The 25,827-nt window shown below is 34.8% G+C and overlaps 1 protein-coding gene across 1 annotated transcript; it reads right to left on the reverse strand.

Moving 5' to 3' along the window:
• Positions 1-25,827, reverse strand: LOC110455207. Its single transcript, XM_021505190.1, has 28 exons — positions 25,731-25,827; positions 24,093-24,365; positions 23,352-23,522; positions 19,872-19,901; positions 19,381-19,571; positions 18,997-19,154; positions 18,491-18,678; positions 17,523-17,564; positions 16,781-16,971; positions 15,503-15,660; positions 14,190-14,368; positions 13,446-13,690; positions 12,575-12,735; positions 11,951-12,123; positions 11,104-11,139; positions 10,453-10,569; positions 10,011-10,190; positions 9,249-9,500; positions 8,181-8,351; positions 7,457-7,525; positions 6,865-7,032; positions 6,470-6,551; positions 5,295-5,470; positions 4,335-4,499; positions 3,247-3,374; positions 2,014-2,188; positions 1,382-1,543; positions 1-655 (listed from the first exon to the last, which is right to left on the reverse strand). The coding sequence occupies exons 1-28, from the start codon at positions 25,804-25,806 to the stop codon at positions 531-533; spliced, it is 4,242 nt and encodes a 1,413-aa protein (XP_021360865.1). The 5' UTR covers positions 25,807-25,827; the 3' UTR covers positions 1-530.

Consider the following 25,827-nt stretch of genomic DNA (forward strand, 5'->3'; position numbering starts at 1 on the left):
ACATACCAGTATATATTCAACAAATCAACCTTTTACAAATAATGATAAGGAGATGACAAACTATAGATACTCGGAATCCGGTTGCAGAACGTAAGATATTGATTAACATGGAAGAAGAAAAGCCAAACCATTTAAAATGCGGTTTTTTTTGGAAAAAGGACATTAATTGGAACACGAGAAAACTACATAAGTTATTGGGACACCGAGTTAACGTCTAATATCCCGACATGCGTGACTGAATGTTTCCATACTCTATCGTAGGAATATAATTTAAGTCACTAAGAATCATTCTAATGAGCAGAGAACTTGATGTGTTTATTATTATATATAACGATCCTACTTGAAAAAGGTATAACAATTACAAAAAAAAAGATTGATTTTCTTTAAACGACATTTAGAAAAACTCAATTACGCATGATTATGCTAGTATTGCACTTGAACATAACCTTAACACGCACGGCAGTTCCAGCATAACATCAATCTTAGTCTAACATATGAAGTTGCCATTTTGTTTCAAATTGTCATTATGTTCACCGAGAGAAGAAATATTCCACATCCGGTTCTGCGCAGAACGTTGCACACATCAAACAACAGGTTGAAAAGAGGAGTAACGTCACAGGAACGAGGCAGATTCCAATTGCAGTCAGAAACCAGGCTATGGAGGAAGATATACAATATATATTATAAAGCAGTTGATCCGTTATATGGCTAGTTGAAAATGAATTCCTTATTCAATTGGAATTTAAATTATGCAGAACCTCTGAAAGAAATTTAAGAAATACATGTATTTGGAATATGCAGAACGTCTGAAAAGTTAATAGAATGATGTGAAGTTATTTTTACATCTGATCGACAACAGGAATACATCAAAAAGGCCCATCAACCTCTCCTCCTGTTTGAGTACCAAAGTTAGAATAACCTTAATAATATGGTGTGGTTTTTTAAATTTAATACTGAAAGGTGACACGACTGCAATTCAAACACGAAATCAAGAAGGATTTACAAGTATACACGGGAACAAGTAACAGGTTAATAAAACCAGGTCTTCTGGAAGGGTAAGTGTTGTCTGTTTGAGGACACCAGCCATGTGACTCTAGAACAAATTCAGAATGTCACGTAGTCAAAGCGAGAACCGGGGCAGTGATAATGAATGAACAAGACACACTTAGGAGCAAAATGAAAAAAAGTCATATCGCACATTGATATCATGATGGTGACCATGGTCCCACAAACCTGACTACTTTATATTATATTCTGCACCACATAATCTTCTCAAATCTACACAAAATGTGCGCCCTATTGTCATGTCATCTTCTTTACTTATGTACATTGTTATAAGTCTGAATTACTACTTTTAAACTTAAAATGACACAAAACTTACTTGGAGGTGAATATAGTTTTTCTTTTCGAACATCAGTGATAAACACTTCTAGAAAATTTGAGGAAACGCCATAAGAATCAGAGCAGCAGAGTCTGACCCTGTAGTAATTGGATATCTCTTTATAGTCGAAGGCAGCTTGTTCTGTCGTAAACAGTTGGTAACCTGAAAAACAAAACAAAAACATTACAACTTCTTGAAAGATGACGTCACACACACAGGAGACTGCACCTTTACAATTTGGTGATAGATACAGTATGCCAAAAATGCATCACACTGCACCATACAGCTGTTCTGCCCTTCTAGGACTCATTGGTGATGCAAGGGGCCAACAAAGTTGGAAATTCTAANGGGGGGGGGGAATGTAGGAGGGGGTTCAGATGCGTAACACTCCGTAATTTATAAATTTCAAAAACTAATGGAGTACTGGTTAATTTTAAATTCATTAATTTGTAAAGTGTGTATAAGATGAACGTGCCGATACTCAAAAGAGATAACTGTGGCCTGTACTCTTTGATGCAAGAAACCCATTCGTCCTCTTTGTGAGTAATACAGTGTAACAAGAGAAAATTTAACACCAAGTAGTATGTGGTACGTAGGTGAGTTATTAAAAATGTAAAAAATAAAATACATACCATTATCTATAAACGCCAGTCTGAAGTTGGGCGACCAGGGCGTGACCTCAGACAGTGTGCAGCAAATGCTGTCATTCTCAGAGTAGTCCACTACATCAAGCTCGTACAACAAGGACGGTGTCGACACATCCTCAGCTATCGATATTTCCTCGGGCAAGTTTAGAAACATCGGTGGCTGGATTGGGAAGAAATGGAAACAAAATATATTCATATTACTCATATGTGTTGTACACAGAGAAATTTCAACCCGAGTGTATACAATGAGGTTTTATTATATTTAGCATTAGTTTCATAAAAGATCTCAGATTACGTTTTTGTTCAAACTTAGATATCTTCTTGTTTGTTTGTGTGGGTTTTCTTTTGTCTTGATGATGTCCTTAACTGTATTCCGTCTTTTCGTATTGCAGAGCTATCTTCTCTTGTGAGCAGGTATTGATTGGTGTTACGTTATTGTTTTGTGAGAGTAACGTCATCAATTTTTGAGAAAAAACGTAATTTTCTCACACAAACCAATGACGTAACAATCAATACCTGCTCACAAGAGAAGATAACTCTGCAATACGCAAAGACGGAATTGATCTGCCTTGGTTTTTTTTCTTTAGTACGCCTAGCTTTGCCTCAAAAGCACAAAGAGCGCTGCTTAGTGGAGGGAAATGGTACCAATGCTGGTTATCCTTTCTAGCTTATTTATTAGTAACAAAATGCATCATGCTCCAAAAGCTACATGTTTCTCAATTTAAGATTTCCAATTTCATTCAAAAGTTATTTACCATTTTACTTTGAGAATGATCATTTTATATTTATGACAAGATAATTTTAGATCGCAGGGCTTTTGAGGGAATTAAAACATCTTCAAAATTATTTTCAGTAATGTTCCAGAAAAGGCATACAGATAAACAGATACGTTCCCTGCTTATATAAAAAGTCCGGGAATCTAATCCCATAGTGATAGTACTTTTTAAGAAAAAAAGGATTTTTTTCTTAAAGTAAATGGACAACCCATCCCTAATTCTCCGTTAGAATTACAACATAGTGCTCTGGGGCCTCTATCGTAATACCTTAGGGTGACATTGTTGTATACTCGGGTATTTATCTTTTGTTTTCATGTTCAATAATAATGAAATTATAGAAAGTTCATTTACCTGAATATCTCAATAATTTGATGAAGTTTGATTCAAATGATTCTACGGCACTTAAAAATCTAACTTTATCTTTCAAACGCCCTTCTCTTACCGCATTATATGTTGTTATTTCCACTGTTGTTGTGGCTGTGTTTGAACACATATCCCATGATCTTAAAACAAGGGAAAATACGTTGTATTCCTTCGGCATTTTGGACTTTGTTTGTATATGAATGTCATCTATAAAACAGAAATTGTGATATTACTTTAGTAAGTTATAAAATAAATAAACAAATGGACCGCTGTATTTTTCTGTCATAAAATGTTCTTGCAAAGCAGCTACGATGATTATGTTGTATAAATATGCAATCCAAAACAAGCTCGCTCGGTTATTTGTGTTCTAAGAACTGATGTCTAATCATATGGATTATATATAAGACTCTTTCTTGCCCAGGGCGTTGAATAAGAAAATTCAACACAAGAAGTTTTCAAATTGGATATTGTTTTTGAACAATTTGAAAATCCCGAGGGTGGAATTTCCCTATCCTACATCCCTGTTCATGAAAGAGTATTTTTCTCTCATTCCAAATATCATAATCAGTTTTAAAACTACAATAAGGCGTCGGGTTTTCCCCGATTTCGTGTCGTTAAGTCATTGTTATTCCATTGTGACGTCACAGGCTTGAAACGAGGTGTAAGATAGAATTTTTCTTACACATTTTCATACCCTGGACAGTTTTGTCAAATATGCCTAGAAATGAGAGAAACATTTTTTTTTATCTTTAAGACACTTACGTCAGATAATCCCATGTAACGTTAAAAGGACAAGAAAAAGCCACAATGACACTATTAACATAAATAATCAACATAAGAGACCAAATAAGCGAATATCTTGATACTTTGATATAACATAGATATAGATTACTGAATGTATAGCTACCAGCCTATAAGTTTAAGGGAAAATTCCCAGTTGCATCCTTTATACTTGATAATTTCCCCCTACATTGAATCTTGGAAGCAAACATCCAAGATATCGAAAATATTAAAATCTCATATTCCCTTCACAAATGAATTATTCTAGAGAAGGGGTTCAGAATAATATACCGTTGATTTTTTTCGAAAAAACGCATCTGTATGAAATAAGATATTTTACTGTATGTAATAATAAAATATCTTACTGTATGTAATAAAATATCTTACTTGCAAACGTAGTATTGAGTTCGAAGAGTTCATGTGTGAATGAGTGTGTGAGGAAATCGTCGACATCTTCGTCTGTTATCCAGTACGGTAAGGCCCGTGTTCCTATTGGACTGAAGTCTTTTACTAGTGCCACAAACTCTGTTTGATTTACATACGGCATTGTATCTGAAAAAATAACATTTCAATAGTTCACATTCAGGTACTGCTAGTCCGCCTATAACAGTTTACTAATATTGATATTAAAATGTTTTCGGAAAGACATTTTTATCAAACCACAAAATTTAATTAAACGAAGCTGAGTGAATAAATGTCCTGGCATATTCAAACAATCAGACAATTAATTTGAAATGTGTTAAAAAAGTGAAAATCTTCAAAACAAATTTTATCAAAAAGTCATTGCACCGCAAATTTTATCCGACGTTTAAATATATCATTGTATGTATTTTCTATGCCATCTTTGTAACATAAATTTTGCATTTAACAATAATCTGTAAAGCTTACGGAATAAACTAAACTTTAACTAAAATGAGTTTTTTCACCATCCCAAATATTCCAGGGGTTACGATCACACACGCTCCCTAGAATATTTAATGATAAATTGAAGGCACGCTGCTAGCTTTTTGATTGGTCTCAAGTAAAAAAGACCAATCGCTAGGCAGATATATGTCCTTTGGCGATTACAGATCAAAGCATATCAATATTACGCTGAGTTGTCGCGAGATTCTTTGATGTACACCAAAGGATCAAACTAGCCTTCTTGCCTCACCCACAAGGTGGCGCACACCGAAACATCGATTTTATCATAACATATTCCAGGAGTGCATAAAGCGTAAGTGAGCAAAACCGCTGATATTGAGGATGAAGTTCCTTTACTTTATGCTATACTTTCCCTGTGGATGAATTTAAGTAAAGAAAAACGGCCATTCCGATATTTTGAGAAGCTTAAACTCTTAAACTTACTTGCGTGTGTGAAGAACCGTATTGCATAAGCTCGGTCAAGAATTTCAGGCAAACTTTCCCAGTCGAATACTTGTAATTTGGAGGGTCTGGTAGAAAATAGGGATTTGCGTGTTTTGTTCGGACACATCTCACCACTACAATCTGCGTATGGTATCATGTTATCGCCTGGACAATACCTGTATATTGTATAGAAAAGAGGATCTAACACGAGTACTCATTCCATCCTTTTGATGGACCGAACTTAAGGATCCCTGTTCCACTGTAGGCAAAATCACGTGAGAATTCCATTCTGGATTTTCTTCGCATGTAGAGTAGCATCCTCATGAATTCGTTTCAGGTATAATTGTAGCTTTATTGGTCTGGGATACTACCGTTGGTCAGATAATTCAGTTTGTTAAAGCGACCTAAGATGCTGTGCTCAACCCAAATTTCTTGTTGCGTTGAAAAACTATAAAATCGTATTTTATCAATGATTTGGAAGAATTTTGGGGTGACTTAAACCCCAATAACGTATTTGGTGTTTTCACTTGACTTTTTTTCTCAAAATGATTAAAGCGAAATAAAAAGAAAACCGGTTTGAGGACAGAATCCATGACTGAGCATGGAAACGACTTCACGAATAAAAGCTTTCGTTTGCCTTTCTTCCTTTTTTACATTTATAACGCTGTTAATAATTTTTGTTAATTAAACCACTCTCATTGCGTTTTTGCGTAAGATTTTTCTTTTCTGTTCAGAAATATTTCCAAAGCAAAGGCATTTTTCGGCATTGGTACAGGGATCCTTAAGTGAGCTTATTACACTTCAGATGGATTGGAAACTAGTTTATATCACTTGAGCATATCATTTATTAATAAAAAAAATAGCACATTTTGTCACAAAACCGCTTAATTTAAAAAACAAACAAAGAAACTAGTTTCATTGTGACTTCATAAAGTAATCTCCTTCTTACTAGTAACATCATCATGGGTGTTTTAAAATATATAACATGTTGTTTCAACACCCTGTTACACTGTACAATGATTAAAAGCGTTGTTGATTATCTTATTCAAATCATGTCACTAAAGTTACCTGCAGGAACAATCTAACACCTTCTCTCATACTTTCATTATTTATATATTCTGTCGCATTTATTATCATTCTGAACATTAAAGGCCTTTGGTGACGCCATTACATACCATCCGATTTCATCTCCTTCTAAGACAGTGATTCGTTCGCCTGGCGGGAGTGTAAAATTCACCAATTGTCCAACTTGCGATTCTATTATAAGAACACGTTTACTTTAGAAGCAAACAAAACGTAGTATGTAACATACATCTTATCCATTATGTATGATATTACTCTTTATTAAAATTGGATAACGACTGACAAATCACTTTATCGCCATTTACCAATCTGTAATATTTGACCGGTGTCTCATTTAAACCAAGGTTTTTAAGACAAAAAAACAACTATATTTGGCCAAATCATCCAGTCTGATCTCTGTTAATACATGCTTCACTGTTATTGGTTTTACTGTAAATTTAGCAATTTTCTAATTTAGTTTACAATAAAATAAACAATATAGACCTACCGTTAACCATATATGTTATAGATGAAGCCAACAGGTGCAAGCCGTTGAATTGTTTTCGCCATATATGAAAGTCAATAAGCCCAGTTGTTATGGGAACGAATTCCCATGCTGATATCAACTCACAACAGGGAATATCCCAATTAATATCCAGTAGAATGTAGGCGTTCTCTGGTAATATACAAAATTATTAACATAAAGTAACTGGGTTTTTTTCCGCCTAAACTTCAGATTAAAACTGACGTATATCTATGCATGATATTACACTAAGGTATCTATAAGATAATGATACTATCATAATATTACTGTTATGACGTTATAAACAATGATATTGCAATAGGTAATTGTTTCATGTTATGTCTGAATAAAGTGCGGACTGTCTCGAAATTTGACAAATACCTTTGTCAGCATTGTCGCTATTACCTATTTGCTAATATACATTGTACTATAAGTTACATGCATCCAACGAAGTGCCTATATTGGTTCATCCTGTCGATATTTCTTATAAGACTACTATATAATTGGTATTACTAGTCAACCATATTACATATAACGGTTCATTGTCACATTTGTTTAAATATTCATTATTTCCTACCTTTACTGGTGTCATTGTAAATGCTTATATTCCTTGGGTCATCATATCCAGCATAATGGTGTCCACATACTGTACAACAAAATAAAATAAGTTTATTTACAACATAAAACATAATATATATAACACTTTTGTATCTACTTCTAATTGACAATTTCATCCTCGAAAAATTCCGTATTCATGAAACCGCTGAAATGATCAAAATGATATTCTGTGCTCAAGCCCAATTTCTTGTTCTGGTGATTAAATATTTCAATTTCACATTTTGTCTATGATTAAGAAGAAATGTTTGAGATATTCAAAGCCGAATACTGTTTTCAGTGTTTAAACTTTTCTTTTTGACCATGTCATACGAGTTAAGTAGGTTAGAAGAAAGTTGGCTTGAAAACACAAAAACGATGTTGAGCATGATAACGGTTTCATGAATAAGGTCCCATGTGACCTCAATAAGGAAACAAATAAGTAGTTTATTAATATTCAAAGAGAGATATTCAATCAAAGAAAATAATTTTGATGTATAAGCATGCAGTGGTCGGAGTTGTACCTCATTTTTGTTGTCATGTGCTCATGCCCTGTATGACTTCACTGTTGCTGGGCCGTTAAGCAATCAACTAAATAACTAATTTCAATGGCCAAACGCATTCAAATGAGTTCTTTGCTAGATTAGGAAAACCTTATATTATTTTACGTGGTAATTATCAGCTTCGTGGTATCATGAAATAAATACCAGGGCATGGTTCCGTCATGCATGCCTTTGAATCATCTGGTGAGTCAGGGCAGTATAACCCAGGTGAGACAGTAGTGGGTGTATCACATGTACGTCTGCGTGTCCTTGTCCCTCCACCACAGGTGACAGAACAGTAAGTCCATGCTTGCCACGTGCTCCATACACCGTCTCCTATCAACAACAAAACGTCAGGTTAAAAGTTTGAAAAATACAAAAAGGAATTTTATACCACATTTTTTGCCAAATAGTATTTCTGATAAAAGGATTAGTGGTCATTATCTTGTAGATATAAAATAGCAGCAGCTTATGGAGAGATATAGAACATAAACTTGTGCGACTTGTGGGACTTATCAGGTAACGATAGATATGGGGAGACACATGCAAGACTTTAAGTCTGTCCCGTGGAATATATTATGTAACTTATTATCTTTACACAGGAGAGATAAATGTCCTACTATTAGTGGTTCTTATCATGGACATACTTATACCAAACCAGTTGGCCTTATCATAGACAAGTATATGTACAACGATTGACCGTAAAAAAGGAGGACGAGTGTTTTACTAGTTGTCATTTTCTTGAATACAAAACTGCACAAACTAATAGTGGTCTTCACCATGAGTGATAAATGCACGACTAAAGGTCCTTTTCATGAGGATACAAATGTACAATGAGTGGTCCTTAACGTGAAAAATAAATGAAATGACGAGAGGTCTATATCGAGAGACAAATCTGTGACTAGTGGGCCTTATGATGGAATGGTAGATGGATTTATATAAAATGTTAACACTTCTCTCACCTATTTAGAGTAGATACTCTCGACGATATACATTTGATCTCAATAGCTGACATGTAATTACATATCAACAATTTTCGATTCATCGTATTCTTTAACACGTAGCGTATTGTCAGACTACATCTTGTACATACCAAATACCAAAGGATGTATCTCTATTTTGTAAAACATATGCAAGTGTTCTTATATATTGACATCACGCGTTGAAAAAGAACCTAAACAATGACAGGCGGAATAATAGAGTACAAAGTTTTAACATCTTTAATTAACATACGTGCACAATATAGAGTTGCGTTCCCTTGTTTTGCGTATCTCCAGCAGGGGTCTCCAAAATCGTTGCTGTTGAAACTAAAGGTGCAGTTTTCGTTGACGCCATGGCATAACGACGCGAGTTTCGTTGTGGCACTGGTATCGATACAGTCATTTACGTCGTTTCCGTAAAACGCAGACTCCACAAAAACGTAATACCCTTTCGGACACACCATTTGGTAAATTGTATTGTTCACCATATCGCCAGTATTATATTCTGAAAATCCACAGCAATCTCGTCAACAATTTATACAATCAATGATAATTTTTCGTTTTAAATACATTGTATTCGTTCTTTAAGATACATTCAAATCGATGTTTTATCCATGAGATACATAAATGAAATAAATCATTTTCATATGTCAAGATGTATTTTGTTATGATGCTACATAATCATAACAAATAAATCAGAGACAATGTAAAGAAACATTTTTCATTACAAGAATTTTTCTTCTGGGGCGGATCTTTTTTTGCTTTCAATGGTTCTGAAATCGATATAATCAATATATCAAAATTTTACATAACTGATAAAAAAAACATTCACGTGTGGATATTTTCGCGCTAATATAATCAACGCGAATAATGCAAATAAACAGTATTTAATATTAAGCATATAGTCAGAAAAAACATTTCGAAAAGAAAATGTTGAGATTTGGGGGTTTTTTCATCACATAAAACACTGCGTTATTACGGATATTTTTCTGATTACACGTTTGCTACCACATACCGTCACATATAGGGAAATCAGGTATACAGTCGACTGTCTCCGATGCTTCTCCTGGACAGTCCAAGCCCTCTCCTACTTTAGAGGGGTTAGTACACTGCCGAACCCTAGTCTGAGTACCGGCAGCGTAACAGGTAGTGCTACACACTGTCCAGTTTGACCATTCCGTCCAACCACCGTCCACTACAAGGAAAAATGAACATAAATACAACACAAATCAATTAACAATATATTACAGCAGCATAAAATAACAGTAGTCCCTTGGTAGGGTGAATATGTTTTATATCGCCTTCGTGTTTAAAGGGGAATAAATACTTCAAAATGCTACTTGAGGCAAATGTATCAAAAATAACAATATAAACCAGCAACACATTTGTGAAATAGAATGCATGCTTTCACAATGCTTGAATTGCATAACCAATGGAAACGCAGTTTATTTACTCACGATTTTCACATAATATTCCGTAAAAGTCTCCCGTGCATTCACAGTCATACGTTATGCCCCTGTCGTAACATGTCGCACCATTTGCACACGTCACCATACTACAGTGGTCCTCCATACCTTAACAACATACATGTAAGACATTTTTTCAAATATCAGTGTTTACTTTTTATTTATCAAAATACATATATTGTCTAATTTTTATCATAAATGTTAAGATGATTTGATGAGACTTAACAATGGAAGCTGGTGAAACCAGATTTCTGAAACTAAAAATGTATAATTGCTGGACGCTTCTAGATGATTATAAACTACATTGTCAGTTATCAGAAAAAGTTAATTCTAACTTAACACTTGAAACATAGTCTCCACTATATATTAATTTGTGATATAAACGTTCACTTTGTTTTGATAATTATACCAACGACGTCGTGCTATTAATCACTTTACATATTTTCACAGTCTCTGTTTGTAAGGAAACAAAATCAATTCTCCAACTAATTTCACATATTGTTTGACAAAAAAGGGAATAGTTTTTTTGTCTTACATATAATTACAACACGATTGGAAATATATTACTATATTTCACCTAGCGTAAACTGTCCACAAACTTTTCAAAACGTGTAAATAACAAAATAGATGCGGATAACTTACCTACAGATATCACGAATACGTCTGCAATCGCCATATCTGTAACATGATAACACTCGTTTTCAGACTTTTAGAAACATTGTATTTGCTGACCAATTCTAATCCATGGGAGTTGTATCTTGTGTAAATTTTGTATACTTATACATGACAATATACAGTCAATGTTGCTATTGATACGATATTATATCAAATAAATGATATAATGTTATTCTAGATGGAGGCTTTATACTATGAATAACTGAAAAAGAAACATTGCGTTACGTTTGCAATTTAAAAATTTGGTCATACGCTATCAAATTTAACCTCAGATTGATATGAAACCCTATTCAATAAAGGGAGTAAAACTGAAATTGTATTTCTTAATTTGAATAGTTGAGTCAGATTATGGAAAGGTAACACGTCGAAATATACAAATCGACAATAGATATAAACAAAATCCGAAAGTTAAGACACCAATACAACAGGACAAACACACATGTAACACAAAAGGCAGAGCCAGGTCAGCCGAAAGTATGTCCAGTGTTACAGGTATCACTTTGAAGAAGTGTCCCTTCGGATACAGAAACAATGTTCGGCTATCATTTATTTAAGACATTGCTAAACAGCCGATATTAATATAACCTTTCTATAATTTTTCAACTTATATCAATCACTCTTGTTGGCCCGAAAGTAAGCGTGGGGGAGAAAACCAACGGGATCGGGCAGGTGACCCAATACCATTCCACGTCCGATCGAGGAATCGAACCCCGGCCGCTTTTGTGAAAGCCAAGTGCGCTGTCCACTGCGCTACCCGACCATCAATCTGACCTGTTAAACAGCCTTTAGACAGGTAAGATACAAAAATGCTTACTTGTGTTAATTTCAAACCCGTTGTTGTTGTCCGAGTAGAGAGCGTAAGGTGTAGCTCGTCTCTGTTCCCAGTTACATCCTGATCCTGCCTCCATTATCCCAAACCAGCCGGCATCAGCACTACAACCGTTATACTCGTACTCGAGGAAGAAGTAGCGCTGTAGGGCGTTATCTCTGTTGGAAAAGTAACAAGTATGTTCACAGAAGGTTATTATAGGCATTGATAACCATACTGTAAAGGATGTTTCAGCATATAAAAAGTGTTATATGACCAAACGTTAGTGAAACGTGTAACCAGCTGATACCAAGACCAAAACTGATTGGAATTCATTAATAGTTTCATTAAAAAATAGTTTTTGTATGACTCATATGACCTGTAATCGAAATGCATTCAGCACATCCTCTTGTAAATGGTACTTAGCATATTTGAGAGTGTATACATGTTAGCATATAGAGTTAAATGTTTTACAAAATTATTCACAATAATACATGGTAAAGAATTATAGTTTCGTTTGAATACGTTGGGTTTTACTTCGATACGACTGTTTTATGCATGTATAGCTTCAACTCATTAAACCTAGTGATAACATGTATTCTAAACATGATTGAAATGTGAGTGTTATACCCTGGTATACTGCAGTGGATCGTCGGGGTGTCCCCGTTTAGGTCTTTGTAAGACGTATAAAGAATTCTGTCACAGTCAAACCAGCTGACCTTATCAGAACCATGAGCATCAAACACGACGTAGGCCCGTTCTACACCGGACGAATAAAAAGAGACTCGTACCTTCAAAGAAAAAATCGTTAATATATACTGTGATGACACTAGCTGAGATTTTGTGATAAAATTAAGTCGTATTGTAGCGTTTTGATTCATTTCGCGTGTTTGAAGGCTAGTTCCTGTGGACTATCGGTAGTATTTCATTATAGGCCCTATGATGGAAACGTAAAAGAACCAGTATAAACTACTTAGATTAACGTAATACACAGGTGATTGGACCATTTGGTAATAGATACAGTAAGCCAAAAATGAATTTCACTGCATCATACAGCTGTCCCGTCCTTTCAGAACTCATTGGTGATGCTTGGGACCAAAATGATGGACATCCCAATTGGTCAATTGGACGTCAGAATGGGAGGCGCGTAAATCCCTTAATTATAATCATTTCAAAATTTAAAGGAGTATTTGTTAATTTAAGTTGAAAAAACGAGTAAAAGTGTTTGAGGAGTGCCCCATGGCAGACTATGATTTAACGATCCTGCGATATAAACATATTAACTCCAGTCAGGTATTCTATTAAAATATACTAACGGTTTGATATGAAGACTTTGTATTCTGGTACGCGCAAGGATTTAAGGATTTAATTAAAGATTTTCTGCTAATCAAAATGGCACACGAAATATTAATCATCACATGCACATAACATACAATCCTAATCTATTTCTATATCTAACTTATTTTTTTTAATGTATTGGAAAAAAGTTCGTTTTACTTACCGAACGAATATAGAAATTATTCCAGGAATCAACAACGCTAGATTTGAAGGACTTTGTTCCATATTGGAAAGATAATGCGTCCTTATCAAACTCATTCAGTGTGTAACCTTTTGTCCAAAGGTCATATATACCATGGGCAGGTGATACTGATTGGCCAAGTGCTACTTTCATAACTGGAAACCAGCCAATCACAAAAACTCCTAAAACGTCAGCTGCTGGGAAACCAGTGTTGTCCCATTTACCACCTACAGAATATATATAATTTCAAAATTATCATATAAAATCAATGGTAAAGTCCCCTTTCTATTTATGGAATAAAGAGATAACAAACAATAATTAAATTCTTCTCAAACTGAATATATCTTTCAATTCAATTGTTGATATTATGCTTGCAATTTAATGCCACCGAAAATTATCAAAAGTCGTTTCAAAGAGCAGGCTAATGTCAATATGATTTATCCTATTTATGAAACGAACTTTTGTAATCGAATTACATGTTTTTAAGTCAATATGAATGTAATTTTTTGTGATATGGAACACTTGCGTTTTTCGCTTTGAGTTTTTCAGCCCGCAAACATCAACACGCGAATATTGATTTGTAGATTATACAGATTATAGATAAATATAATATGTAAATTTCACTAATGACAAGGACAAGAGTCAACGGGAACATTTTCACACACGCGAATTTCTACTTTCGCAGAATAGTGTGAGATAAGATAAGGGCCATTTATTTCTTTGTACCTGACTCCAGCAGACCAGCATTCGTTGATGCGCTGTGCAGAAAGTACGGTTTCGGTCTGACGTCACTATCAAATGAACACATTGGCGAACCCCCTGAGCTGTCCACAACCATCATCCAGGCCCGAAACCATGGACAGCTGCTGTCGTCATTCACTATCGCGAATGTGTTCATTCCATCTCTGTCATAAATATAAAAGTATAACAATTGCTGAAAGTCAGGTCAGAATCACGTGTTATCACTCTCGATACACATATTTTCTCTGCACTGCTAGAATATGTCGTGAAAAATTCGGAGACTCATTACAAGCTTTTTGATTGGTTTCAGGGGGAAAACAAAATCTTATCAAACATTTGGCTTATACCTGTCCTTTGATGATTACAGAGGAGTTACTCCAAACGTCAAAGCCTATCGAATTACCGTTACGCTGCCCCGCGATTCCTTTCATCTCCGATTGATTACTTCTATCTTTCATAAGGTGTCGCGTAAATAGTTTTCAGTAGCATATTCCATGGGCACAGGGAAGTAATCGACATAAGAACCGTTGAATTTCGAGGATGCTACGATTTATGATATGAATAATCGTAGTCTTAAGGAATACATAAACGGCGATAAATGTATATGTACTTTTCTTTCTAAAAATGAGTTGTGTATCTCGGTGTGTTACTACAAGCTTAACGCTCCTCATGGAACATTGAGATTACCTAATGATTCTTGCAATGGCATTTCATAAGTAAGTTTTCAATTGTTTCAACGCAATGAGTCCGTGCTACAGCTAGAACAAAACCAATCACACATTGCTAAACAGTACACGTTTCACTTGCCAATGAAAACTGAAACGTGACGTCATTTTTTTAAACGTCTGCTGTACTGGACCAAAATGTTTTAAATTATTTTAAGTATTTGGCAGTAACAGAAGAAATATGTATCTTAGTTAATTTTTGATAGGTTTTGCACATGTTCCAGATCCAGAAATGTTTCGTAGAGCTGAATATTTAATTCTGTTTCTCATTTAAAGTGGAATATAAATTTAATTTTTATTACCGGTCTCGGACGTTATATTTACGGGCAAACGAACTATAACTGGTCCGATCTATTATGTTATGTTTAAGACGATGTAAAACCAGAATGACCAGAAGGAAAATATTTTAAGAGATGGACGGTAAGATATTATAAACTGTTGTCAGCTCTACATATGAAGACAATTTCTTACTTTAACATTTCAAAACGTAACTGGTATTTCTGAAATCATATAATGTTACTGGTGTGTTAATATGTGAATGGTTCTGAATGCATATAATAAAAATAAACAAACCCTGATATGGAGCACGTTGACTTTGCTGCCGCGGAAACATCTGTGTACTGGGAATACAATATATTGGAACTAGAGAACCAGGATGTCTTGTCGGTGTCTTTACCATTGAATACCACCCATGAAACTTCCTCAGCATTTGTGTAGAAAGAATATTTTACCTGTAAAAATATTAATCACACAGATATCATTATTGAATTTTTGCAACGCTTTTACACTTGACTTTTACATGTGACAGTTCATTGTCTGCTGCAACCGTAATCTTTGTATCAGAATCTTCTAGACAGAAATACTTTACTAGAGCGTTCATGGCGGATGGCACATGTGTTTAATTTTATTCTTTAATGGGGTGGGGTGGGGAGGGGATGCCATAATGTCCTCTGATTTCAGGATGCCATAATGTCTTCTGATTTCAGGATGCCATAATGTCCTCTGATTTCAGATTTTTAATTGATTTCATTTCCAGATTTGCGGCTTTGTGTTGACACTGTCGTAAACTGCATGTTTCAACTTTAAAATGTTACCGTACCCAAATTGGGATCATAATTCATACCATTTCAATTTTTATGTTTAAAGAATTTTTTTGCAAGTAATTTCTAAAAATATTGTACTTTCAGTGTCATAACCCAGTTAAGTGTAGAGGTTAATAATTAATATTTACATTCTGTATGCTTAGACCCATTGACAAAAATTACATTCATAAATGCATAACACAGGTGTTCATAGAATCTCAGCACGTGGGAACTGATAGTAACCTGATCACACTGCGTAGTAATACACTACAAAAACTACTCACTCGGAACGACCGACCTAGATGCTTAATTCTTACATCTTAAAATATTATTGAACTGTGCTTTGTGAAATATCCACGTATTCACGTGTCCTGTGCTACAAATAAACATTGAATATGGAACTACATTTTGTTGTGTTATTGTTGTTGACGGTTGCTAAGATCTCTCACGATAGTGTCACATTTCCCCGCGAAAAAACACTGTTCTCGCCACTGCGTTGCACCCGTGTATAAGCAGGAACAAACCCTGTTTATTTGTTTTATTCGTTGTTATATCGATCCACTGAAAGGATTCGTCAATGTAAATATAAGGAATGATATTTATTTTTTCAACATTTATGAGGTCATAACAACAATGGGTTTTTGGACATATTTTACATGAATCGCTAACGCGATTCATTCAATATGTCCATAAACCCATTGTTGTTATGACCTCATAAATGTTGAAAAAATAAAAATCATTCCTTAAATAATAAAAAAATGTTTTGTACCATATCAACAATCATGAATGTGTCCGTCCACTCCTCTATCAGTCCTGATTTATATGTCTGTCCCAGAAATGTTGTGATCGTCCGTGCGGATGTGTCATTATCTCGCTCGGTGTCGTTGCCTTCCCACAGATCTTGTAAAGAGCCTGCCAAGGGAGGCGTACCATCAACACCCTTAAACACCATGTGCCAGTCTGATGAACGAACAAGAAGTATGACAAATACATTTATTACAACAGTATCAATGGTTACAACAAAAGAACGGATACTTATGTCAATAAAAGTCAGTTATATTTGTGTTGTTTATGTTGTGGTAGAAATACGACGTGGGGTATAATGTACATCGGTTAAATAATCCGAGGCCATGTCAAAACATGGGCTATATGTCAAAATGGTTAGAATATGCTTTACAATATTAGCCCCGGTGTTCTATAATGCACTAGAAAATGTTGAATAATTCGAGCATTGTTTTGTGATAAAAACATTCATTACGGAAGGACAGACTATGGTGTGTTCTCATCCTTCTGTTTCGCTCAGCAAAATCGAGGACCATATGTACTCTACCTGGTAAAGTGTTATTTAATGAATGATTGTATGTCATAAATATACCAACGAATTACTCAAAAATATGAAATGAGTCGTAGATTTCAAATAGAGAAAATAAGTGGGACCAGCAGACGTGCAATCGAAAACAATATTACAAATCATATATACAAATATTCAAAATAAATAAATAAATACTTACCCATTACAAATATAGCCAAGGCATCGCCATATCCTGTATTTCCTGGTAAACCGCAAATTGGGAAAAAGTAAAACGTAAAATAGCTGATAACACTGTGAGCATAAGTCAACACGGATTATCAGGTCACACGGATTATTGGAATAGTGTTATGCACTGCGCGCATTTGCATGGCTTAAATGACAATAATACCGTGTATAGTTATATACCAGCAGTCGACAACAAAGATTGGTGTAATTTTTACATGAAGACAACTAATACAATGTTTTGTATTATGATTTTTGTCATATTAAGTGAATACCCCGAAATCATATCTTTGCGTATGGACTAGTGTCCCATGACCTATTGTGACGTCATCAAATGATAGAGAAATGACGTTAATTGGTGCAGTTTTAAGTATTAAGAACAACACTGAGAATTGCTTTTTGTAGCATTTGCAATATTTCTTAAACATGCTATTGAAAGCATATTTGTTATCATTTCATATGAGATTTATGAAACTTTAATTTGTTTTAACAAACTTCCCAGAGCTCGCTAAAGTAATAAACAAACATTTCGAGGATGTTACGATTTATGATATGAATAATAGTAGTCTTAAGGAATACATAAACGGCGATAAATGTATATGTACTTTTCTTTCTAAAAATGAGTTGTGTATCTCGGTGTGTTACTACAAGCTTAACGCTCCTCATGGAACATTGAGATTACCTAATGATTACGTAATGATTACCTAAATCGAGAACGTGTTATTCTCATATATGGTATGATATCATCGCTCTTAAAAACATTGAGATTACCTAATGATTACCTAATGGCATTTCATAAGTAATTTTTCATTTGTTTCAACGCAATGAGTCCGTGTTACAGCTAGAACAAAACCAATCACACAATGCTAAACAGTACACGTTTTCACTTGCCAATGACTACATCAATGCTACACCAATATTATAAAGTAATAAATGTATACAAACCATTGTGCCAGGTGGCGTAGGTGGAGTCAGTAGAGTACATTATATAGGGCAGTGGTATTTTCGTAGTATCCCAGTCATCACATCCATTACTGGCACCGACGTCTTTAAACATCAACCATCCCGCGTCGCCTTGGCAATCGTCATACTTCTTATTGATAAAGAAATTTCTTTTCCATACACCTGTTTCCCTGTAACAAATCATAACAATTAGTATTAAGAATTCGAAGTTCTGTTTGTTAATACTGATTTAACAATTTAGGAATTATGTTAACTTAACTGTCCTTTATCAAACTATTAAAATATTATCCATTACTATAGACTTGTGGAATGAGTTTTTATCATATTTTCGTTACGTCGGGGGAGGAGGGAGGGGGGAGGGGTAATCCAAGGGCCAAGGATGGATACACGTGCTCCACATGTGGCACCTGTATCATGATGTTTCCTGTCAAATCAAGATTGGTAATTAGGTCAAGCAAAATACGTTGAGACACATTTGGTGAACGTACTCTATGCCACAAACATTTGGGTTGCCCGTCTGAAGGTCTGTCCAGCTGGAATCTATCACACGAGAGCAATCCATCCAGCCAGTTCTACTGGTCACACCAGCCGCGTCGAACACGACGTAAGTTACCTCTTGTCCATCTTTGTACACCGATAATCGAACCTGCAAATAAGGGGAAAGGCTATATGGAAGAAGTTATTTAGATATAAATTCAAAAAAAGTAATACAAATCGAGAACGTGTTATTCTCATATATGGTATGATATCATCGCTCTTAAAAACATTCAGTATTAGGTGACACCGAGGCAATGAACATCATTAAAAACTTCTTTAATAGCATATCATTATCTGTTGATAGCCATCTTCATCGTAGACATGTATTCCTTTACCGCTGAAATGCTATGCTTTGTAGCCCAGTCGTCCCAAATGGCGGACTTGTACAGAGATCCACCAGAAGAGAAGTCACGCATTGCTGACACACTGCCGTCATTGTAAGAGCCACTGTCCTTTAGGAATGATACCACGTCTGTGTGACCGGATGGAGCGACGCCACTTGGGACTTTGAACACTAACCTCCAGGCTAGAAATCAAATATCAAAATAGTGGTGAAAATTGCAGTTTTAAATCGATTTTTTGACAATGAAGTCAAGCGGCTTTCAGTGAGTGAAATTTTATTGAGCAAAAGCTGTGACGGAAACGGAAAAGAATTAATCAATTGATAGTAATGGTTCTACATAAAGCGAAAATATCGAGGACAATTACACACACCTAAGTAAATTTAACTCATTTGTAATGAAAGATCAGAGATGAATTTTACCCAAAATCCTCATAACTAGAGATCATTAATGAAATTACCAGTAAATCTATGTGTAATACTTACGACCTCTGTGATGAACAAGTTGTGCATTATCTGTAGAATAAAATAAATCGTACATGAGACATCATATCAGATAAGCTATGATATCATATACTAAGACAGGCATATATCAACAGTTCCTTACCATACCACCCGTTCGATTTGTATAACATGCAAAACCAACCTCCCTTATGAAACATTTCTTAATCAACTAGCTTCACCGAACAAACAATTTTCAAATATGCTGTAAGTTTTTTTTCGCAATTATATTTTGACACGATACATTATGACAGGTATAACAAGTAATGCACCAGGAATGTAACACACTCCTGTAGCACTTGTTTTCGCCCTGGTCTTCTATTCGATTTCTTGAAATCTTTGCTTTCGCGTTGATATCTTTAACGTTAAGTTCTGGTTGTTGTCCTTTTAATATGTTTTTTTTCTAGAAATGTCATTGCGTCAGTGTGTATCGGTGGTCTATATGTGGAAATTCAGCCAAGGAAATGAACAAAACTGTTTTATCTACTTTTGGTTCCGATTATGACATAAGGCGTTGCGAAATGGTATATTTGTTATTTTTTATTCCAGTGAAAGGTTATCATTTGGTATCAAAATAATACCGACGTCAACATTCAGGAAAAAGCATAGACAGTCTTATTCCGTCTTTGCGTATTGCAGAGTTTTCTTCTCTTGTGAGCAGGTATTGATTGTTACGTCATTGGTTTGTGAGAGTAACGTCATCAATGTTTGAGGAAACGACGCAATTTTCTCACTCAAACCAATGACGTAACAATCAATACCTGCTAACAAGAGAAGATAACTCTGCAATACGCAAAGACGGAATATCGTGGCACTGCTATGATCATGTAAGATGAGCATAAGCCACATTATTGCGCCTTTAAGATTTGGTTATAAATACAATATACAAAAATTGAATACATTGCACCATACAGTAAATTCTTTCTTCTAGGACTCATCGATGATGTTAGGGCCAAAAACAGCTGAAGTACCGATCGGTCTTAACTACTGTTGAAACCAGAAGCGGAGGTGTGTATACAACCCCTTAATGGTGTGAATTCCAAAAATAATAGAAATATTGTTTAATTTCTAATTTGTAATAAGTAAAGTGTGTATGTTACCAACCGTGTCACTACTCAAAAAAGATAACTGTGGGTATCTAAGTTACGGTAAACCTCGGTAACTAAGAAATCCACCAGCAAAGTCTACCACCTTGTATATAGGAAATATATGAACGGATCCCACATGAAGGTAGTAAATATCATGTTATGCTATACAGCAATACAATAGGTAAAATTTGCCGATGAAGTTGTATTTATTGCGCAACAAAACACCAAACAAACTGCAATGAATTCCAGTTGATATGAATGTACTAATAAACAACTTATTTACTGCCTAGTATTGACATTTCCATTATATTTCCAACAGCCGACGTCGTCTGATATTTAAACTTCAATAAACACATATCAGATCATTCGGTAGATTAACTAGTAGATTGCACGTGTTGATTACAAGGTGATTGCCCTAATCCGTCAGGACAGGTGATTTACTGGCGTTGTGTCTCCGACCGTACGTTCTATTGTATCGTTTACGAGGTGGGTTGGTAGTTTAGATGGGTATGGCATGTCAGAACTGTTGACGTCACCAGCTGTCGGTGAAGTCAGTAAGTACATTGTGCATGTTTATCAACGAATGATTAGGTTTAATCTTAAGTTAGTCTGATCAGATATTTAAACTTCGAAACAATACAATACCTGGTCACACCCTTTTTATACTCGTTAACAAAATACCAGACAAACAAGAGATATTTTCATAAAAGCAACATATTGTGTGGTCTATAAGAACAGTTCCTACCAGTTCCTACCAATGGCTTCTTAAAGAACCGAGTCCTAATGCAGGAAAACAATAGAAAATTCCACTGTGTACATATTCCGTCTTTGCGTATTGCAGAGTTATCTCTAATTAATAATTAGTTATCTTCTCTTGGTAGCAGGTATTGATTGTTACGTCATTGGTCTCTGTGAGAAAATTACGTCGTTTTCTCAAAAACTGATGACGTTACTCTCACAAACAAGTGACGTAACAATCAATACCTGCTCCCAAGAGAAGATAACTCTGCAATACGCAAAGACGGAATAGTAACATCGACATTATTTTCACTTAGGGGCAGATTGAGTAAACATGTCACCCGTTCTCCTGACTGCATGCAGTACTAGAGTGCAGTCGGGCAAAATGTCTTTATGATTTTTGACAGCTGACTTGACTTGATTCGGCACACTGTGGATTAGTGAATTGTTTTCATCGGTTTACAGTCGAGACATCAATCATTTGCGCTCTTTGCTTGTCAAAGGAAACGATTTCGAAAGATTCCAAAATAAGTTTTCAATTCCTGTTTGTGTTCAAAACAAAATTAGCCTTTATTATCCATACCAAACTGAGTCTTATCACGTTTTCGTTTTAGATGTAGCGGTTTAGGGACTAGGCCAGGGTAATACCGTTAATCTGGTGGCTCAGTTTGTTAAAGCGACAGTAAATTGGTGGAAGGTCCAGGGTTAAATATATGGTCTATGATTTAACTTCTAATATCTTTGAAATTCTGCAAGTATGGTTTCTGTTAGGAAACGAATTACACGTGCTTTTAATCATGCCGGAAACCCATTTAATATTCTTAGTTACAGGTTTTTTTGCAGTGGAACGGGGATCCTTAATATAATGTTGTTTGGTTTCCTATTTCCTATTACTGTTTGTTTTGTTTTCGTATTATTTTACGGCCCATCGACCAGTTAAATAATTTTAGCCAAACAACACTGTACAACTAAAGTCACTCAGATATATATTTTATTGTTACATTTTGTATTTTATTCGAGGATTCAAATATATAACAGTATTTTTATTCAGATATATCTAAATCTCCAGGGATCCATACGTTTTATATTTCATAACGCGAGTTCAGTTTTATGAATAAGAATGCCAACGAAAACAGAAATCACCTTAAGTGAAATTATGAAAGATTAAGATCAAAACAGTAAACATTTAATATTGTCAATTATTAATTGGTTGACATTTTGATATTATCTGCGTTTATAATTTTTCTTAATATTGAATATGCAAGACTTTTACTAATTAACTTTGCATTGTTGCATAGCAACAAATATTTTTCTATAATATCATACTTAATTTTGAAATCATTTTTCATTTATCTATATCACTTAAATGTCAGCATAGGAAAGATTAAGCCACGTCCAACGGAACCGAAAAAAACATTGTTACATAGCACAAATTGACATACGACAGTGACTTGATAGATAAACATACATGATGCGCTCAACTGACTATTGCGTGTTTTGTGCCGTCTTTAACTTTTGAACTTTTGTTGCATAGCGTTTTCGTTTAAATAATAATAAAACTTATCTGTCTTACTAATATATGAAAGGTACTAACCCGCAACACGTCGGACCAGTATTGTTCATAATAACGGGGGCCTACCTGGACACGCTTGGCTATTACACGATGTCGTTTCGTAGTCTGAGCCTTCACAGTAACTTCCGGGATATTCTCTGGTCGGGTTGTCACATGGTCGTGACCTGGAAACTACTCCGCCCCCACACAGAACGGGACAGGAAGTCCAAGGGCTCCAATCACTCCATCCCGCATCCCCTACAGGAGTGACAAATCAAAATTACATCTTTACATTTGATATCCAAGCAGTATGAATTGATTATGTGATTTATCTGCATTTCGTATTTATTAATAAATATTCCAAATCGAAATAAGAGAGATGGTTTACATTTCGTGTCATTTGTTGTTAAATATATTTTTTTCCATATTCTATACAATATATAAAAGATATACAAAGCATGATATATATATACATGTGTATACATATATATACACTGTATAACAAATATACAATGATAATCAATGAATATAGTTTGTTTAGTTTATTAAGATCTGATCTTTGGTAATGTGATACAGGTATCATAAAGATATATATCATAAAAAATAGATATTTGTATATTTATCTTTGAATGATTGTATGAGTAAAAAATGAACATATAGGCAAATCATGCTATATCTCGTACATATGAACAGTGAAAAATATCTAATAGTTAAGGATGAGAGGCACGCAATTTACACTACTCATTACAAATTATAATATACCTAAGTTGTCCTAGTACATTATATTATTCCGAATAAACATTTTCGATAATAAAGTGATTATCTTACGTCCGCAATACCATTTGGCTTCTCCCTCTTTAGAAATACCAGGACAGGGGTTCCCAAACAAAGCATTGTTAAATTGGAAAGTGCAAGCACTTAGTTCTGCGCATGCGTCATCAAGATCTGTTGTAGAGTCAGAATCCCAGCAGCTGACGAAAGTGTCATCATCCCAATAGTCTGACCCCCAGCTCGCGAGGTAAACGGAAATAAAATATCCGGATCCACAAGTTATGGTGTAGTCCTGTCCCTGCTGCTGTATTCCAGAACTGCCAGCGTAAGCTGAAAGGAATTCATAATTGTTGTTCAGTCTCCAACCACAACATATTATCAAATTGATCTCTTCAAGCATATGTTTATTTAAATTGCAATTAAAACGGTATAAGGCAACACTTATTAAACTTTCATTCATATAGTAAGTGTTTAAAATTATATATTATATGCTTTATTGCTTTGCAGTGATGGTTATAACAATAAGAAAATATTAGTGTCAGTGAAAATGTAAATGTGAAAATCTATTTAATACTAGTAGCCATTGTATTCCTCGATATTGAACATAATTGCCTTATTTTTCAAACTTTTTCAAAGATGCCCATTTATCGCAATAAAGAAAAAAAACGCTTTTAAAGCTAGGGTTGGCCTCAAAGTCTGTGTGTCAGATTCATTACCTTCATGTTTCCTGGTAATTATCAATTTTGACAATATATATTAAAATAACGATGTTAATGTATTAACTTTTGTACAATGCAAGCCCAGTTTTATTTGTTCAGCTTAAAATAACACATATTTGAATCTATCAAAAAGCATTTTCAGAAAGAAAAGCATGGGGTTGTGTATAGACGCTCGTTAGGAGAGTACGATCATTTAGCAATAACGAAGGAACCGAAAGAGGAAAAATAATCCTGATTGGTAACAACCAGAACACCTAGTCTTCAAAACGTTGACTGTTTGTAACAGTTACTGGATCACCTAGTATGATTATTACATTATATGGAAGCTGTTATGTTATCTTGAGTAGTAGCACTAGATACCATAGCTCCATTTCTAAGATCACAAGTGAATGGGGAGCTCCAGGTGCAACTTCCATCCCAAACAATCTTACTTCAAGGTAAGGCATGAGTCAAAAGGTATTAGAACATTTTGAGTGATTTTGAACTTGGTTTTCCTTCAAATACGATAACTGCGCAAATTTTGTGTACATAGATACTATTTTAAAGAATTAACTTTCCCGATTTATCATTCTACCTCAAATGTTAACGAATATGAAATTACGTTTCTTGTATAACACTGGCTTTAAAACGATGTCCATAAAGAAATATTGAAAAACAAAAGCACTAACACAGACTGTTTTTCTAGTGTACTAAGAATTTTTTACTTTTCCGGTTTCATTCGTAACCATTTACAATTATAATTTCTTTCCAAATACCATTAGTATATGCTGATACGATTATTTGTTCAATGTAAAGCATTCTCACCAACTCTTTAAATGATAGTTTATGTAGTTAAGTGCACAATAATCATAAATTGTTAATAATTAATAATCGTCTATTCATGCTCATACATATAGCAGATGCTCACAACAAAGAAAATATTGAAAATAAAATATTACTGGAGATTTTCCAATGTGCAGTTTTGCTTTTCACTTACCTTCAGATTTCTTTGAATATAAATATACGAAGAAACATATTGACAGTACTCGTAACGTCCAGAATACTTGTACCATTTTACCAACGTCTTTGTCGTA

This window comes from Mizuhopecten yessoensis, unplaced genomic scaffold, assembly GCF_002113885.1.
Source record: "Mizuhopecten yessoensis strain PY_sf001 unplaced genomic scaffold, ASM211388v2 scaffold8167, whole genome shotgun sequence".
NCBI classification, from domain to species: Eukaryota; Metazoa; Mollusca; class Bivalvia; order Pectinida; family Pectinidae; genus Mizuhopecten; species Mizuhopecten yessoensis.